Raw genomic sequence first — 19189 nt, 5'->3', positions numbered from 1 at the left:
GTAGTTTTTTCTGGTGTGTGCGTGTGTGTTGGATTTTGGCATTTTTGACTGGCCTCCTGTTGTTGTGTGCTCTAGGAGCTGTGGCTGTGGCCGAATTCATTGCTGAGAGCCCCAGACTGCTGCGCCTGGACCTTCGAGAGAATGAGATTAAAACAGGTGGCCTCATGGCCCTGTCTCTTGCCCTGAAGGTTAACACCTCTCTGCTGCGTCTCGACCTTGACCGGGAGCCCAAGAAAGAAACTGTGAGTATGTGAATAAGAAATGGTAAAGGGTAGAGAGGACAGGAAGGAGATGGTTGAACATAGTCCAAATATTTCTGCAGCATTATCCCATTTCAGCTGTGTACAAATGTGTTTGTTGGGTTGAAATTAGGTGCCTTTGTACTTTGCCAATATTTTCCCTGGATTTCGAAGCCCCCTTAACTTCATAAGGAGAGGAGGTGATGTTTTCAGTGTATATAAAATGACTCATTTTCAGCAATTCCAGTGAGAAGACCAAAACCTAATACAGGTATTTACAGTTTAGGTATAGCTTAGTGTGGCTTGTTGGACGGTGCCAAATACTTCTCCTGTCCAAAAACTGTAAAAGAAATTGATGAGCCATGCTGATATTATGATATGATATGTGCACTGCTCTGATAAATACCCAATAGGCAACAGATCTCAGTTGTTAGTTAATCCCCAACAAAAGTACAATCGTCTTTTTTCTGGGGAGAGGTACTTATGATCTTCTCCATCTGTTATGCCAGCACGATGCCATCCTTTAAAAAAAAAAAGAAAAAAGATTGTGTTGTGAAAGAACATACTTCTTGCTAAAACAAATGAAAGAAGTAAGGCCCTGTTACAGTGACGGTTTTGCATATTAGAAATGTGTTTTTTGTATTTTTTGATTTTTTTGTCTCTTAGGTAAAGAGCTTTATTGAGACACAGCGTGCCCTGCTGGCTGAGATCCAGAATGGTTGTAAGAGGAATTTCATCCTTGCTAAAGAAAAAGAGGATAATGAGCAGAAGATGAAGCAGTCTGCCTCTATGGCTGAAATTGCCACAGAGCAAGAGCAAGAAGAGGAGGAGGAAGAGGAGGAGCATGAATCAGCATCAGAGGAGAGAGGTGACGTAGAGGATAAAGACGATGAAACGGCAGGAAATGAAACGCAGACAAGCAGGCAGTCAGGAGCGAGCTCTGACTCAGATGTTCCCCAGACTCATCTGGAGTCTGACTCTGACACTGAGGACGAGGAGGAAAGCGAGGTGGTAACAAAATCTTCCACTTCAAACTCCTCCACTCTCTCAAACCAGACTGCTACTCATACCCATCCAGGGGTTGCACAGTCTCAACTCAGTGCCTCACATACATCCTCAGCCTCACCGTCCAAAGGGTCAAGCGTAATTTCTGTCACCGTCACAGAATCTACAGCTCCTCCGGGCACACCTCCATCTCCTGGACGTTGCATATCCGTCTCAAGCCCTGGGAGGGGTCATAAGATTTTCATGGTGACCCGGGTGGAGAGCCCCCCTGAACAGCATCAGCTCCAGTTAAGTGTGCCTGCTGTTCCCAGCCAGTCTAAAGAGCCCTCAAAGACTCCTGCAGACACAACACAGCAGACACAACCCCTGTGTACAATTCAGACACCTACACAAACCCAACTGACACAGGAGGAAATGAAGGAGAACTCACCTGCTCTTTTGACAGACTCTAAAATGACAGAGCAGAGTCCTTTAGCACTAAATACTCCACAGACCTGCAAACTAGAGCCACAGTCTACAACTGAAAACACAGATCCAAGTCTACAGTCACCAGCTCCGCCTTTAAATTCCTCATCAGACCAGGTAACAGAGAGCCCTAAAAGCCCCCAACCTGAGCCTCTTTGTGTAGAAGGAAACAAAAAGGAAGAGGAGGCGAAAGGTCCTGTAGGAAATGATTGGCAGGTGATACCCCGAGAGCGTGAACAGTCAGAGGAACTGAATCCACCCCAGACTAGTTTACCTACACAGCAGGAACTGTTAACATCTGGACTGCAACAGCTACCAAATGATGTAGTAACTGCGGCAGAGGAGGCCTGCTTACCACACCAAACACAGGAGACGCTTCTACAGAAAGAGAAGCAGGAAATATTAGTCAGCTTACCAGAAAATGAAAAACTCAGTTTAGCAGAGACAGAACAGCCAAACCAAGAGGAGCCAAGGCCAAAGCAACAACCAGAGGCACATGAACAGGAAGCAGAGTCTTTCCCCTCTGTCCACACTGATCTGCAGGCACCAGCTGTCACTCAGGGTGGAGCACAGGAGTCAAATCCTCAAACAGGAGATGCAACACAAAGTCCTAACCCCACCTCATCTTGGCCTGAAGCCATCACTCAAATAAATCCACCGGTTGAAAGGGAGGAATCGGCTGACGAGAGCTCTGCAGACGAGGGAGAGAGTTTTGCTGAGGCTCTAGAAGGGGAGGTGCTCGGTGCTGCTCTGCCCAATGGCCTGAAACCTGAGTTCTCCCTCCATCTTCTCGACACTGAAAGCCCCAAGCCTGGCAGCTGTGTGATGGAGCACGGTGAGAATGTGTGAACACTGATGTCATGTTTTTTAAATCAGGTCGCATTCAGTAGATTTTTTTTTTTGTTGTTGTTGTTGTGGAAAGGTTGTTTTAAAGTCTCTTATGTGTCACTCGTGTAGTGAGTGTCAGCTGTGGACAGGACCTGGAGGAACTGCTGCTGGAAGCCAGTTTGGAGACTGGGAGAGATGCACCGTGAGGTATAGAGCATTTATCACACTATTAATCTGCTGCAGAGTGTGCTTGAAGCAATACTACTTTGTTGCATTATAACTTATAAAAAAAACATAATTCCTGTTTGTGCTAATCAGCAAATAAACACGAGTCTCTGCCTGCCCTCTAACAGCCCCTCATGTCAGCCTCAGTTACTTTAAACCTAAAGAGCCCAGTCAGTTCTGATTGGCCGGATTTCAAAGCTGCCCTTCATGAGACTTCATCCGGCTCTAGTGGCTAGAAAACAAATATTTGTGTACTTGTTCGAGCCTTATTCTCTAAAGTATGCAACTGATGAAGACCAACCATAACGTGAGAACCCTTTGCAGAAAATGCTACAGAACCTGCTTCTGGAAAGTGTTAAGCTGGTGCTAATATGTAGCACGTTCTATGCACATTCTCCTTCTGGTAGAAAAACAGCACGAAAATGACAGAAAAGGCACTTTGTGTTTTCTGCTTCTGCTCTTTTAATATTTCAGTTTACAGTTTATTTCTCACAACTTAAAACGCAATAAAATGACCAAATGTGCAGATAATGACATTAATGATGCAAAACACAAGTGTCTGCTCTTCATCAGACAATGAAACAGCACAATCTTAAATCTCATATGACCAATAACATCCAGTCATAAATCAGATCTTATATAGGGCAAACAATAGGTGTTAAATGTCATCATCCATGTAGCCTAGAAACAAATGATACATACTAGTTGCAATGCTTGTATCAAAGAGAAGTGTTAAGATGTTTTCATACATGCTCTGCAGCTTTTCAAACACTTGTGTAACAGAGGGGCAGCTCTGTAGTCGGACATTAGCCTGCCAGCTCACTGGTAATAAGAGTGTGTGTGTGTGGGGGGTGCTGGATTGTGCTGATATGTGAAGGCCAAGTGGATTTATATACAAGTATATCTTGCTCACATTTCCTCCACTGAACCACAAAGAGTATATTCTGTAGTGCAAATGATTGTGAAATGGACCATTTTCTGGTGTGTACATGAATACAGCTTCATGGTGTGGTTAATGAAATATTTAAACGTGGTTCGGATCAAAGTTCAGTTTCTAAAACGTTTATCTCCTCTCTCCTGCTTCCACAGGGACTGTCGGGACAGGTGAAAACAGCATAAGTTGTCTGGCTTTGCTACGTGACTGGTTGCCCTTCAAGTTTTTGTCATAACCTCCAACACAGCATTCTCATAAAGGACAGAAGACCCAGTGTTAAACTCGCAGCTCTGTACAGGAAGATACAAACAAATAATGGAAAAGACTTGAAGGGCAAGATTTGCCTGTGGAGCTCAGTTGTGACATAAGGAGACCCTCCACATCCACACTACACCCAACCACTGAAACACACATGCACATTGAATATGCGAAATGAGGGGGAGAGAAATAAAGTTCAACCTGTTGTCACTACATTTTGTCAGCCGCAATCTTTACATGAAGAGAAGTGTGGGGACAAAAGAGAGAGGATGAAACACTAACCAAAGACGGACCTTCCTCACAGCTCCTTGCGCTCTTCTGTAGGTCTCCACAATGATTAAAAAAAAAAAAAAAGTAATTAAAAGGATTTTTTGTAACATACATACACAAAGACAATAACAGATGATGTGAAGTGACAGAAGACAAAAGAACAGTGGTAGACCCTGCCCATCAGACCTGCTGGCTTAAACACTTGAGGTTGGAGTAGGTCGCTCTTTAAGGCTTTTATATCCACAGAAGCTGAAGTTGTTAACGTGTCTGTTTAAGTGTCAACATTTTCTGTGTGCGTGTCTCCCACTCCCTCCTTTAAACTCTAAGGGACTTCTGCCAAAGTGACCTCTCCTGTTTGTTTTCTCCTCCTGTACTCACTTTGGCCCCTCAGGAATCGGCGTTCCCACCACCGCTCAGACCTTTCAGATCTGACGCGGAGGAGCTGCAACCGTCTCCCGCTCGCTTCTGCTACAATAAAAATGCTTTTTAGAGTTCACCGAGTCGGTGATTTGTTCCCCGCTGAAAAGAAAAGAAAACTTTAGTGAATATCAGAAATGTATACGTCTGATTTTGGTTGATTTATTTCTGGGCGATACGGGGCAAAAATCAGTTTTTCCTTTGATTCTCTGCAGCTCAGTGATTGCTTTATTCGATTGATCTTTGTTGTGTGAAAGTGTAAGGAAAAACAGCCTGGTCTCAGTCGTCATCTCCCCGCTCTTTTCCTCCGGTCCCTCAGTCTTCCACTGGCACTTCGTGCCATCTCTCCCCTATGTTCTCGCTCCTCATCATGTTGCCTTCAGTCTCACCACTTCAGATTCAGTGTTGTTTTGATTTTTTTCCTAAGGGGGCAGGTGTCCAGGTTTTTTGTTTGGCTGTTTTGAGAAATCAATTACTTTATATTTATTTTATGAGCCCTCTGATTTATTTGACCCCCCCCCCCCCCCCCCCCCCATTTTCCTTTCCTTTCTTCTGATTAGGGGTTTGCTTTAAAGTTTTTGATGTATATATCATATCACACTAGGGGAAATATTTAGTTTTTCTTTTGTTTTTTGAGGGGGGAGGGGCTCTAATAAAAATGAGAGGAAGGGTAAATAAGATTGAATGATTAGAAACGGTAACAGCAAAACAAAGAAGCGGTGGGCATAAGAGGCAACATATTTTAAAGCTGCGCTGCTGTGTGAATCTGTGGCCACAAGGGGGCAGTGATGGCTGTTTCCCCACAGGCCCAAAGGAGATCACAGTCTGAGCAGAATCACGTGCTGATGTCTGTAAAAATCCAACTCCTGACCATAGTTTTTCAGAGCAGGGCAGTTGGACGGTATCTCTACTTTGATAATTCCTCCCTGAAGCAGATACCGGCAGGTTGGATTTCTTTTCCTGCCGACGGAGCAGCATTCAACCTTCCTGCTCTTCTACACCCAAACGATAGTTTGCTCCCACTGTTTGTAATGCTTTAATTTTAGATTTTTCTTTTTTTTAAAGAATAATTTGTTAACTTAATTAAACTGTGCTGGTAATCACAAAGTTATGTATGGCAAAATTTGTTCCTCAAATAAATGCATGTAATAACTAATAATATGACTGAATGTATGTTTCAATGGAAAATACTCCACTTGGAGCTGCACACGAATGCATGAATGACAGCAAGAATGATTTGGATGAAGTTTTGGGTTACAAATAATGTAATAACAGACCAGGCTCAATATGTTGCAGTAACGGCAATTAAAATGGTGTTAAGAAGTGCAGCAAGCAGCACTGACATGATTACGGCTCCTCTGAAAGGAAAGAAATGTGCTGTTGCTCTTTTGTTCTTTTTGGCTTGTTTTCTGCACTGCTGAGCGGCTCCTCGCAGGCACGTTAAACCAAAGCCTGTCACTGATAACGATGTTACTTGAACGTCGGATGCTGTGTCATTAATGTGGTTTTTGTTTTTGTTTTTTACACATAGTTTCAAGTTGCATGCACACTTTTCAAGCTTGTCAGGCTGTTCTCAAATTCTGATTAACAACCACCAACACACACACACACACACACACACCTTTTGCTCCAACTAACAGAAATCGGACTTATACATGAGACATCTCTACATTTGAGTCACTTTAGACCAGTGATACCCAACCTGAAGACGCTCCAAAAATGAAAGATCTTAAGACAGTCCTCTGCTTTTTGCTTTGGATGCTTAATTTATTTGTTTTCAGATAAGACAATTTTACAGTAGACCATAGCAACTTATTGAGCAAAGATCCCCATGTTAAGAACTTGACCAGGACTAAAATACTGTGTGACCAAACGCACTGACACATCCATGCATTTTACTCTTTATAGGACATGTTTGGCTGATGTAATGAGAGTATACTGTTAGTTTCAGGTCTTCACATATTATCTCAATCGTAAGAAAAGATTTGAAATTAAGGTGTTTTTTGAAAGCTGACTTTATCGTTGTATTTCTGGTGGCTCAATACTGCAGTGGTTTATTCATTCGCTTCACAATGGAGAAGGATCCTGGGGAGGAGATACAAATCCCTCTGTGGTGATGTCAAGAAGTGCACCTGGCACCTACATAAATAAATCTATCAAATCAAACGTGCTGCCTGCTGTGGTGACCGATTGTCAATAAGGAAGTTGCTAAAAGTAGCATTACAAAAACTCCATGAAGACATCAATAAGTGTGAAAATCTTTATACTCTGTCCACCTGTTCAACATTTATTCATTTATTTTTATTCTTTGCTAAATATTTGCATGTTTCATTTTGTGAATAATGAGGCTGTTTCCTAGCATTTACCAACTGGCACCAGGGGACTCGTTTGGATTTATCGTCAGTCAAATTTCATAGCAGGCTGATGGAAAATAAACAAGTGTCCCATTTCTCTGCACCAGGGTTTCACAGCCTTTAAATTTAAAGTTGGCTTCAGAAAAAGGAGAAAAGCATGTTTTAGCTACCTTCTTTTGTTCCTTAAGATCCTTGTTTCTCTCTCCCTCCTGTCCTATGGTCATTTCTATTTCATGCCTTTGAAATTAAGTATAAAACAAAAAGAAGTCATGGCGTTATTATTAGAACACCACAGAGATTCCAGGAGAAACACTTCCCTCTCCTGAAACTATTCCCCAGTGTGAACCGACTCATCCCTCTAGGGTGTAGTAGGCTGTCCTGGAGTGAAGGTGTGGAGAACGATGGGAGCTCTGCTCTGTATGTTTTACTATACAAATTCTTGACCACACAAATCCACCCCGCCCAATTATATAAGAATGAGAGAAAATTGAGAAGAGGCCCCAAAGTGGTGCAAGTTTCAAGTAAATGTCACAGAGTTTCTTTGTTTTTTGTTTTCAAAGTTACATTATGAATCCTGAAATGCTGAAGAAAGTACCAGAAATGGCTCATCTTTGCATTTTGAATCACTATTTTTTTGTTTTTCATGTTTGTAAACTTTTACAGTTGTAAACAGAAACTGTGATCTTTCCTTTACTTCAACTGCTGTAAGGGGCGATGCTCTGACCACTCAGCTGGTTTGTTATTATTAATTCATTTTTAATTATGTCATTTTCCAGAGGCCAGACACCAAACTACTCGATTATTTAAGAAGAAAAGAAATATATTTTAATGTTAGCCCTCAAGTTTGGAACCACAGGCCTACATTCATTCAATCTTCAGTTTTCTTCTGTGTTCACCGATTGCAACAGTTATCTGTGATGCCACAAAACGTCCTTCCTGTCATCAGTGCCTGTAATCACCCACCCAAACCTGCCCTGCAGTCAGTGTAGTGTAATCACGTTCGGTGTAGATTTGGAGGATTTTCTTCTCAGTCTGGACTCTTACATCTCGGGACACAAACTGTGTGACACTGTTGCTGCACAGAGTTTTGGTTTTGTTGCATCCGTGGGGAAATTCTCGTTGAAATAAAACATTCCTAATGTTCTGTTGGCCTCCTGCGTTTTCTTCTTTTGTGACTTATCATATGGCTCGAAAAGCACCTGAGGCTTGTTTATCTCCACGCTGGTACGAGGCATGTGATTGTGGACCTCGGGGCAGATGGCTGAAAAGTTCATCAGTGTGAAGTTTTCTTGAATCTCTCCACCGACGTTTAATTTCCTCAAGTAGAAAAAGCTGATAACTGCCCACAGCAAGGAGCAGGACCAGGTATGTGGTTTAATAAATATTAACTGGACACAGATTTTCTTCTAGTGAAGAACGATTCAAAGGAAATTGCTTTTCATGTGCACACAGGGACGCTGGATTAAACAGAGCTAAATTCTTGAGACAGCAGCTGCTCACTTGGAAGCTATGACTTTTTTTCTGACATACAAGGCCTTTACCGAAATCGAACTAAGAGGAAATAAAAGCATGAATAATTTTCTGAGTGTCAGCTATATATCGTAGGGTCGTGATGTTAAAATTCTTTATGTAATTCTTTGATCAAAATTTGTCTATCACACAGAGCTCATCTGTGTTATTTGGATTCTTACTGTGCTTAGTCTTGTTGTCAAATTCTTTTTACATCGAGGGCCTCATATGGCTCACTTTAATATTAAGTGGGCCAGATCAGTGAGCTTCCCCTTTCTTTCAGTGTTCTCTTAATCAATATTAAAATGAAGTGTGATTTCAAGAGTGCATCTCCGTTTTTGGTTTCCTCCTGTTGGCATCCATCCAGGATTTGATTTGTTTATTTAGTCTAAGTTGGCAGATGAGAGGAATTTCTTTGGTCAAGACCACCTCAGAAAAAGCTGGATGTAGTTTTCATGGATATATGTTTATACTAGCACAGTATTTGTATTATATCCAATGAACTCTCAGATATCACCTAAACACCTCTAAAAACAACATATTGTACTGGCTATGATACCAATGATACCTAAATATTTATTTTTCATCAATAAATAAGATGCAGTTTGATCTGATAATTATACCAAGTTCACCACTGAAATGTATTAATTCTTGAATCTGTATGTTTGAACAAGCTTATTGTTTTAGCTGGCATCTATGGAGTTTGTTGTGAGCTTTGAGCTAAAGCTAAACCAAAACTAGCTGAACTGGATCTAATACTAAAACATTTCCTTTAACATTCCCAACTGAAGCATTTTAGTTGCCATCCAGACTATTTTATTTAGTGAGCATGTAATTGCTGCACATAGGCTAAAGGTGGCTTTTTTTGTTGTTGTCTTTTTAGCCATCACATTTAGTTATGTACAACTATCTCGAAAAATCAAAAGACTTATGGGACAGCCTTGGATTTTCTCAGGCAACAGGCCCGAGAAGGAGGGCCAAAAGAAAGTCACAGAGTGCAGAAATGCTATTGAGCATATTTAAAATGACTAATGTGATCTCGATTAACTGTTAATGTGAGATAGTTAACAAGGGTGCCTTATCCTTTCTTAAGTAGGATGCCAACCCTCTGTGAAGAAGAAAAAATACAACCTAACCATGTTTCCCCACCACTAACATGAACTCAACCAGAAATGAATAATTAATCATTTAGACCCAGACAGGCACAGGTGTTTTAAAGAACGGCATGTCCTTTGGGGTTGCTTGATGACTCTTTGATGTTTAAGCAATTATATACAAATATGTGTCAGAGTTTTATTTTTAGATTGCTGGAAGAGATAAAACCTCTAGAGGGGCTGCAGGGTCAGTGTAAAGATTTTAAGCTTTGATTCACTGATTCACAGTCCCAGAATAAAAAAAAACAGAGGTGGGGGAAATTGGTATAACAGGCCATATTTCAAACTTTATGGCTCCCTCTTTCTGTTTCGGGACAGCGACAAGTGATCAAATGCTTCCTCGCTGGGTCTTTCCTTGGGTTTAGCTGTGCCTCAGGAATGTGCTGGCATGCTGGTGAAACAGTAGGGATTTATCTGTGGTGTCAGCCCCTATCTGGCCTGTTGATCCACAGTCCAGTGGACTGAAACAACCCCCCTCACGCTGACACTAAGGAGCAGGGGCCGATGGGACTGCAGCGTCATAGTAGGATCATGAGAGGGGGACAGAGAGGGTGCAGCACATCCACCGAGCTCACAGGGGCTAAGGAATTTTTTTTTTTAAAAAGGAAAGATTTTAAAACGATTCTTGATTAAACTTAAATTACTGCAAATACACTAAAGTACTCGCCTTCTTATGGAGAAAACTCTTATGTGTGATCTGAACATTGACTTTTTGTTGACCCTTCTGCCTGTGGAACAAAGCATTAGGAATTCACTCATCAAATTTTGGCCCATTGACACAAACTGAGCTGGCAAACATACAGCCTCACATGAGCTTAGATTTGACATCGAAGCATGAATGTTTCTCCCCACAAATGTGCTGTAGATCGTATGTATGAATATATAGAATAAATATAAGAATATGCGAATCCCAGTAAATATGATATTTCTGCCTCCTTTGATAAATATTTCAAGAAATAGACGATGAAATAATCAGTACATAAACTGCAAATACTTGAATGAATATCTGAATGAACATTTTATTACCAGTAGGGGGCTTAGAGAGTGTTTAGTATTTAGTTTATTCCAAATTATAATAGAGTGTTATACCCTGATTCCCACTATAATTAGACAGGCCAGCTGAAGGCAGCAAGTCCATTGGTAATGGAGCTATAATATTGACTGGATGCCAGTATCCTAAATAGTTTAAGGCAGAGCTGAGAAGGTCTCACCTCATGATGGCATTATATAATCCTGACAACACAATCAGGGTTTAATTAGTGCAAATAAGCTTCACTTGATCTGCTTGGAGGGTATCTGAAGAGTGGGTGGGCCGTGTGAACGTATTTTCAACGTATTTTCTCCCACCAACGAGGGATGATCCCACCCACACCCTCCCCTGCTCACATGACTGTGATTACAGCAGAGGAGGAGTGTGGTGGGACAGAGAGAGTGAGAGATGGTGAGCACCATGAATGACACTTTTCAGCTTCAGCTGCACGGATCACATCCAGGAGTCCAACTTACCTTTTAGTGCCGGCTGAGGGACATCCACTTTTCTGGGGTAAATGAACTTAAGAATATATGACATGCTGTGGAAAGTTGGTCGTAGGTTTCATGATTGAAACGTGTTCTTGTTTGAAAAGTTGTTTCTCTGAAACCAAGACTGCTGCAATTATAAAAAAAAAAAAGTCGTCTTTAGCTCAAGATTTTAATCGCGAGAGTAATAAAAGGCTTTAAATGACTTTTAAAGTACCAAACAAAAAGCCCTCAAAAGGTGCAATGCTTCATTTCATGTATAAGAGTTCTACTTATTCAATCATCAGTGCGCGTATGCTGAGAAGTCATGAGTGCACCAGACGGCACAGAGGCATGTGGTGAATTGTGTGAATTGTATGGGCTCATGCAGCTGACATCCTGACCTTGAGTGTAACAGATGCTTTTGCAACATCACAACACAAAGTGTAGCTCTTTGAGTTTGTTTCTTCAGGCAAGGACAAAACTTAATCTGACTTCAGGGATAGAATTCAGCTCTTAACTCTGAAATGTTCATTTTTGTGAAACATTTGACCCGTTTGTAGCTCCTGCGGTGGATGATGAACTCTCCAGGGTGTAACCTGCCTGTTGCTCTATGATAGCTGAAAAATATGCTCCAGCTCTCCCATGGCCCTCAACTGGATCAGCAGTTGAGAAAATCAGTGAATGGATGGATTTCAATAGTTATTGAAGTTATTATTTTTTTTTATGAATTTCACTCTCTCACTCCTTTTTTTCTTGACTTTAAAATAATAACACATTCAACCATTGGATGCATAAATGGTTTGCATACATGTTGTTAAGAAAGAAGTTTTTCAAAAGACTCTATCTAGGCCTGTGAGAAAGTACATACATCTCATCCCTGTGACTTTATCCTCTCACATTATTTGCTTCAGTTCGCTGAGATTTGTGGGCTCCCTTGAAAGTCTTACCACAGCCTTTCAGTCAGATGAGGTTCTGACTTTGACCTGGTCATTACAACACCTTGGCTCTTTTGGCATTCTGTTGTAGATTTCCTGCTTAGCTTAGGATCACTGTCCCGTTGCATGATCCCATTTCAGCCGAGCTTTAGCTGTCGGACAGATGGCCTCAGATTTGACTGTAAGATATTTTTGCATACAGAAGAGTTCATGTTGCATGGCTGCAAGGTGCACAGGCCCTGTGGCTGCAAAACAAATCCAAATCCTTACACTCCCACCACCGTGCTTGGTAGCTGGTATCAGGTGTTAGTGCTAACATGCTGTTTTTTCAACAAACATCTCCACTTAGATTGAGCTATAAATGGTCATCACTTATTATTTATTATTATGCCAGAACATGTGGTTATAGTCACCTGTTCATGTGTTATGTGACTGTCGCCCTTCATGTTAGACCTCAGTGCAAACAGTGGGGTCTCAGATTCTGAGTGTTTTGAATGTTTCTGTACTCTTAATTGCAGGAATGCGGGTGTTACACTGGTCCATGCTGGGAGTGACCATTCTGCTGCTGATGTGCGAGATCGCCATCAGTCAGCTGTGTAAGTCTCTCATCACCCTGGTGGATGGTTTCCACACGCTCTTCATCCTCATGCACCTGGCTCTTCCTCTTCCTCAGACTGCAAGCACAATTAAAACATCGCTCTCCGCTTTGGAGCCCTCTACTTCTCCACATGCTTCCTCCATTGAACCTCCAGCTGGTAGCCAGACAGTCACTGCTCAGCCTAACCATGAGACACCATCAGTGGTCAACCCTCATCAGCCCTTCTCCCCAAAGATTTCCCCTGCAGCTCTAAACTGCGGTCTGTCTTACCACAACAGCAGGGTTCAGGTTGTGAGGGTTTTCATTTCTACCCTCCTACTGGTCTCCTTATGTATTTCATACTCCATGGAAATTATCCACTTTTTCCTGAAGCCACACCCAGTGCATCAACCCCAGCTGCTTGTGGTGGTTGGAGTAGTCAGCACGCTCTATAAGATGCTTGTGTTCGGGCTGAGCTGTGATCTTCTGCGACATAAGAAGACCGGGGTGGGCGAGGAAGAGACTGGATCTCACCTACTAGTTAACCAAAAAGGTAACACACAAAAAAATAATGAAAGAAGGTAAAGGGCTAATTTATTTACCTGCACACAACTCTTCGGCTCATTGTACCATCAGGGATGGTAAGCATTGATCCAATCCTGCAGATTTACAGCTTCAAACCGCAGACCTGAGATCTGTTTTTTTAGTCACTCTTGTTTTTTCTTATATTCTTTTCTTATATATTTTACACTCACATACATATTAATATCTGTACTCTGCTGCAAGCACAGACGCCCTGCCCACTTGCTGCTGATTTAAAGGTATTAAAGCATTAAAGAGCTAAAACAGCTTGTTTCATGCAGAAGATGAACTGAGCTGCTGCCAAGTTTCAATATAAGAGGAATAAAGATTATTTTGATCTGTGAATCATGCAAAGATACTTCAGTAGACTTCTAGAATGAGAATCACACAAGAGGAATGAAATGATTAGACGGTATAATAAACATAAAGCTACAGCCAGCATGTATTGGCTTAAAATGATGAAGAAATAAGGGGTTGGACATGGCTAAGTTCCCATTCACACTAAATGTGGCTGCTTACAAATGACACAGTAGATTACAACACATTTCACTTTACTTCAGCAGATAAAGAGATATATTGGTGCACCCTTGGTTGCTAGAATTAGTTGTATTTGTAACATCTTGGTAAGGCTGCCACAATAGTTGATTTTCAAAAATAATTATCAATTTATAGAAGAGTAGAAAGCTTTTTTTTAATGGCTAGATTAGGCCAAGTGCATGTAGACGTTGGGAATGGATTATTAGCTATGTACTCTAATGTAGCTATGCAGTGTATATTCAGCTGTAAGGAAGATCAAATGGTGTCCATGTTTGCTTTTCATTCCTGTGTTCCACTCCCACAGTCCTGGCTGAGGAGCAATCCATGGGCCAAGAGGAATTCGAAGACACGAGTGTATCAAAAGTTGAGTCTGCTATGCACGATATGCTCCACAGCAAGGCGCTCGTCCTCTGCAATCCGGTAACCTCCAGCATCCCTGACACTGACGCCCAAAGTCAGCAACAACAGCCAGAAGTTCACCCGCCTGGATTTAAAGTAGCGAGCAGTGCTGAAGATTCGAAGGCTTGTAAGGGTCAGAGTGATTTCACAGAGAATCCTGAACACAACACCTGCATGGGACATCATGGTAACACTTCAGCTCTGTAGACTGTCCACTTTTTTTCTGTTCAGGTTCCTGTGTTTTAGCCCAAACAACAGTTTCAAAGCATGTGTTTTGCTCTTTTCTCTTATTTCAGAGAGTCAAAATGCGTCTAAAACCTCTGACGTCTGCAAGTCATTACCTCATACTGAGAATCCGGTTCCAACCAACCGCTGGCCCATCAGACTCCTGTCATTGATCTTTGTCACTCAGGGAGTTTTTACGTCTCTTCTGGGCCTGATCAACAGTCTGGTGATGCTACTGATCCTCCCGGAGGTCATCGACAGCTCTGGTGCCTGCTGCCTCCTGGTTTACCTGGATCCTGGCCTCTCTCTGCTGGCTGTCATTACGCTGATTGCCACCTCTGCACCGCAGGTCACGCTCTGTGTGTTTATGTCATGCTAAACTACACACTTAAAGTTGTAATCATTTGAAAGGTCTGGAGACAGGCCTCTAGTCTGCATCCAGAATAGATAAGATAAGATAAGATAAGATAAGATAAGATAACCTTTATTAGTCCCACACGTGGGAAATTTGTTTTGTCACAGCAGGAAGTGGACAGTGCAAAAGTTATGACGCAAAAATTAGAATACAATAAGAATAAATACAGTACACAGCTGTACAGAATAGAATAAAATAATATACTATATACAGTAGAATAAAATAGAATAAAAATATACAATAAGATAAAAATAGAATACGAATGCTATATACAACTGAGTAAAAATACAACGATGCCAGAAAAGATTATTGCACTTAGTGTTATTGCACATGTGTGGATGTGTGTGTTTGTTCAGTTAAAGTCTTTGTTGTGGAGTCTGACAGCAGTGGGGAGGAAAGACCTGCGAAATCTCTCCGTCCCACACCGTGGGTGCCGCAGTCTCCCACTGAAGGAGCTGCTCAGTGCTGTCACAGTCTGCTGCATGGGGTGGGAGATGTTGTCCAACAGTGATGACAGCTTAGCCGCCATTCTCCTGTCACTCACCACCTCCACTGGGTCCAGAGGGCATCCTAGAACAGAGCTGGCATGACAGATGAGTTCATCTCAAGCAGAGTATCTTTCTATAATCTACTTAGTTAACTGGCAGCAGAGCAACTGATTTTACAAATAAAATTATATTGCAGGAAAACTATGAAGAGGTTAAACACGTAATGCGGACTGAAAACAACACAACTGTAAATCCACACTATGAGAGTGTGTGAGAGGAAAAGCAGTGTACAGTAGTTTATTATTAAAAGTACAGTTAGAATATGCTTGTGCTTTAAGCACTTTGGTAAGTAAGACAGGTATAGACTTAGTGCATTAGTAAGTTTTAGCCAATTTGAAGTCAGGAAGGAAATAATGCAGTTATGGACAAGAGATTCTGGTGGATTAAAATCAAGTATTTGAATAAATTAATGTGTAAAATACAGTTTTTCACATTAAATTGGTGGTTTAAATGTCTGCAAGCAAGTCAGGAATAGATATAAAAACATAATTCAAATGTAGGCTTAATAAATTCGATATAAGGTCAGCAGACGCAAATAGTTGCTCTGTTTGAGAGTCAGATATTCTGGTTTATAGAACAATAAAATTGGTTGCAGCCAACAGGGGAAAAAAACTACATTTGTATCTAAGAGTCTTTATTGATTTTCATTTTTACTGATTTTTCTTTACTGCTTTTCATCAGAAAAAACTCCACTTTAGGTGCTTTTTTTGTGAAAAAACAAACACAAATAAACAAAAACAAACTTTAGACCATCCTGGTTCTCTGTGCAAAAGTCTGACTGAATGTCTATTATTGACATTTGTATCCATTTTCTTTATGTGCCATATCCATGTATATGTATGAATATATATACATGTATGTATATATATTTTGATAGAGGGCAGTCCACAGGATTTACAATAAGGTTATATATGATATATATAATAATATTATAGGTTTGCAGCTATTTCCCTTTTCCATATTCTCTGACAACACTTCAAATGCTGCCAATCACTTTCTGGCACTTCCAAAGTGTGTTTTGTAGTACAGGCCTCTGTTTTCACTCTTGCTTCCCTCTGTAGTTGTACAGGTATGGGCTGCTGCTACAACAGGCCACACCACCACATATTTGCGTTACTGATCTTGGGCGGAGGATTGCATGCTTGCCTGGAGTGCAGGCTGTGCACGACCTCCACGTCTGGCAGTTAACTGAATCCCTCATTGTGGCCTCTGTTCATCTGCACTGCTACACGGGATTTCCAGCACACAGGTGAGACGAATAGGTTTCTGTTCTTCGGTGGTGTTCTGACAGTCAGCACTGAGTATTTAGTTGGGAATGTACTTAAAGAGGAGCTGTTGTGCACATATCTAACTAAACGTTTTTATTCTAGCATTCTATTTCCATTCTATGTTAAATAAGGATCCTTTTCTAACTTTGCATAATGCAAGGTTACTCTAATAGAGTCAAAGAATAATAACATGGTGGTCAAAATGTGACCACCAGTCTCACTTTAACTGTCACTGCTGAGTGGCTATCATAAATATGATCTGTCTAAATTCAAAATGCGACATTTTATTGATGCAGGTTCATTTCACATGTATGCAGGTGTGCTGAAATGATGTCTGGAGTCACTAAAGTGCTGCGAAGTGCAGGTGTGAGCTGCTGCACTGTTCAACCAGAGTTTGATTCCACCTCGTTAGGCAGCGAGGACGGAGCTTCTCCTGTTATCCACAGAGAGGACCCCTCACCACCACCTCCCCTGGCGTGCAGTCTTTCCTGCGGAAAACCCTGTGCCAGGAGTATGTGCTGTTCTCCTCCAGAGGAGGCGATCCAGAGCCTCCTGGCGCCACCGAGTGGAGAAACAAAGGAAGAGCCTCAGACTTTGATCATTGAGAACACTTTTCTCTGACAATAACCAAAGAATAACCACGGAGGAAAGAAATTAATCATCACATTCATTTCATGACGGAGAGGGGAAGATGGTGAAATGTGAGGAAATAAAATGACCCGAATAAGCTCAATATCAGTCTCGAGTTTTGTGGTGCTACTCCAAGAAATTTTATGCAGTGTGTAGTAAAATGGTTTCGATTTTTTTTGTAATCCCCTATGTCGCCATACTTGTGCCTGAAAACTCTGTTAGTGTTTCCAAGTTGTACAATAAAACAAATCTTCATTCTAATATGTTCTGTTTTTTTTTAAACAGGAGTAAGAAGTAATAAAAATGATTCACTGCTCCAGATTGTTCACTCCAAATATCATTCTATGATTAAAATTTGGCTACAGCTATAACTCATCGTGAAATGCTATATTTGCAACATTACACGAGTTTGATACTGTGTGGAAAAGTTGGAGTTAATCTAAAATACAATAACAAACATTTATGGGTAAATTTCCTGTAAGTGTAAACCATGTGAGTCCTTCTTATCCCTGCTAAACATCTTTGTGATCTTGAAAAATATCTTGTGTTTAAGTCAAAGTCCCATGAAGCAAGAAGAGAAGAGCAGGAGGTGAGTTCAGCTATGTGTGAGATGTGCCTGAGATGCCTCTAGAAACCGTTTACAGCTGTTAAAACCGCTTTACATCATCTGATCAATAGGCTTTATGCATTTCTCATTTTTAGTCTTTTATTTATAATTTGAATGCTATATAATAATATTTCTATTCAGCACAACACACCCAAAGGCAATACAGCCATAATCAGCGGTCGGCTGTTTGGATTCTGTTGTAGCGGTGATGATGCAGCTTACCTTTGAGAAATCCGTGTGTCTCCTCCTTTATATTTTCAGACAGCCAATCAAAGCACGTCTGCTTTGCATAACAGCGCAGACTTGATTACATGTCTTTTCTTCAGTGATTTATTCGCACAAGAAAGATTAGATTATCTGTCTTACAGTAGACGGTCGTTTTTGTGACCTATCTTTGATTAAAGCACGCTTAAAACAGTCACTGTATGTAGCACCGTGAGTCAGATGAGTATTAAAGGTATGGGGTATTTATACGCGTAAAGAGAATGTCAGTAAGTGCCCGGATGAGCCTCGGTGGTCCGGGGTGCAGGCTTCAAACCTGTAGCTGCTTAGCGGCAGAGTGGTTCAATTCCACCTTTCGGGCGTAACGGCGAAGAACAGTTTTGAAATGGCGATTAATGATTTGTGTTGTATAAACACTTAAAAACGCATTGTGCCACTTCCTGTCAACCTTCGTCATTGCTCTCCAAAATAAAAGTTCACGTTTACGGACTCTTATATATCAGTATCAAAATAATATCTGAACTCTTCAATGCAGGAGATGGTAATGGTCCTCCAAACCATGAGCACTTTAAACAGAAGGGTTTCACAAACAAAGCCCTACCTGTACACCGTCTCCACTCCGTCTTGTGACAGATAGACACATCTGCAACTGTTAAAACACATATATGTAAAAAAAAAAAAAAGATTGTTTATATATTTTTATTTCTTTTTAAGTAAACTTCCTGCAGAGTTCAATGAACTACAATCCCTGCTATGGAGAGATTATCGTCTCTTGTTGAATCTCTTCTACTACTGATTTAGGTTCTCTTTAAGGATTTCTTTTCTTCTTTAAGCTTCTCCCTCCAGTAATTCATTCTATTTATCTGCACGCTAAGTGTGCAATGAAGTCTGATTAACTGACTAAAAGACAAAAACACCTTGACGTTAGGGTTTAAAAAACAGATTTCTTGTACATTTATTAAGTGTAATGCTGCTTATAAGTAATGAAGGATTTTAAGAATACTTCTACCGAATAATGAACAAAACACAGCGCTTAGATTCTTAAAGGAAGCTTTTGATGCAAAAAGATGAAAGAAACACAAACAT

The 19189-nt window shown here is 41.0% G+C and overlaps 2 protein-coding genes and 1 non-coding gene across 4 annotated transcripts in view; all 3 read left to right on the top strand.

Annotated features, from left to right (window-relative positions):
• ppp1r37 (protein phosphatase 1, regulatory subunit 37) overlaps positions 1–5800 on the top strand; it is a 56317-nt gene extending 50517 nt beyond the window's left edge. The window contains exons 10-13 of the mRNA XM_085380762.1: positions 76–242; positions 906–2544; positions 2667–2744; positions 3852–5800. Of these exons, the coding sequence (XP_085236888.1) occupies positions 76–242; positions 906–2544; positions 2667–2743 (1883 nt within the window). The 3' untranslated portion in view covers position 2744; positions 3852–5800. The remainder of the gene's footprint in view (positions 1–75; positions 243–905; positions 2545–2666; positions 2745–3851) is intronic.
• Positions 5801–8256: 2456 nt separating this feature from the next.
• On the top strand, positions 8257–17571 carry LOC146654119 (uncharacterized). 2 transcript variants are annotated; one of them, XM_085380764.1, is made up of 6 exons: positions 8257–8360; positions 12612–13223; positions 14094–14375; positions 14485–14762; positions 16438–16625; positions 16962–17571. In XM_085380764.1, the coding sequence occupies exons 2-6, from the start codon at positions 12614–12616 to the stop codon at positions 17263–17265; spliced, it is 1662 nt and encodes a 553-aa protein (XP_085236890.1). In that variant the 5' UTR covers positions 8257–8360; positions 12612–12613; the 3' UTR covers positions 17266–17571. The 2 variants fall into 2 exon arrangements, with proteins under 2 accessions (XP_085236890.1, XP_085236889.1); XM_085380763.1 differs by lacking the exon at positions 8257–8360 and adding an exon at positions 11065–11201 and having other exon boundaries at positions 16962–17570.
• An 807-nt stretch (positions 17572–18378) lies between these two features.
• On the top strand, positions 18379–18465 carry trnastop-uca (transfer RNA opal suppressor (anticodon UCA)). The gene has a single exon. It is a non-coding gene; the product is annotated as a tRNA-Sec (tRNA).
• The last annotated feature ends 724 nt before the right edge of the window (positions 18466–19189 follow it).

This window comes from Rhamphochromis longiceps, linkage group LG14 (genome assembly GCF_057381845.1).
Source record: "Rhamphochromis longiceps isolate RC_006_pf linkage group LG14, R_longiceps_female_GT1.1, whole genome shotgun sequence".
In the NCBI taxonomy this organism is placed as follows: domain Eukaryota; kingdom Metazoa; phylum Chordata; class Actinopteri; order Cichliformes; family Cichlidae; genus Rhamphochromis; species Rhamphochromis longiceps.
Note: the sequence above shows the minus strand (reverse complement) of the source record. Positions and strands in the feature narration are given on the sequence as shown.

What these genes read in the sequence shown, in the direction of transcription:
- LOC146654119 (XM_085380764.1), top strand. Translation starts at nt 12,614, where the DNA reads ATGCGGGTGTTACACTGGTCCATGCTGGGAGTGACCATTCTGCTGCTG. An exon ending in CCTACTAGTTAACCAAAAAG is followed by an intron (nt 13,224 to 14,093) that starts GTAACACACAAA and finishes CCACTCCCACAG; the next exon opens with TCCTGGCTGAGGAGCAATCC. An exon ending in ACGGGATTTCCAGCACACAG is followed by an intron (nt 16,626 to 16,961) that starts GTGAGACGAATA and finishes ACATGTATGCAG; the next exon opens with GTGTGCTGAAATGATGTCTG.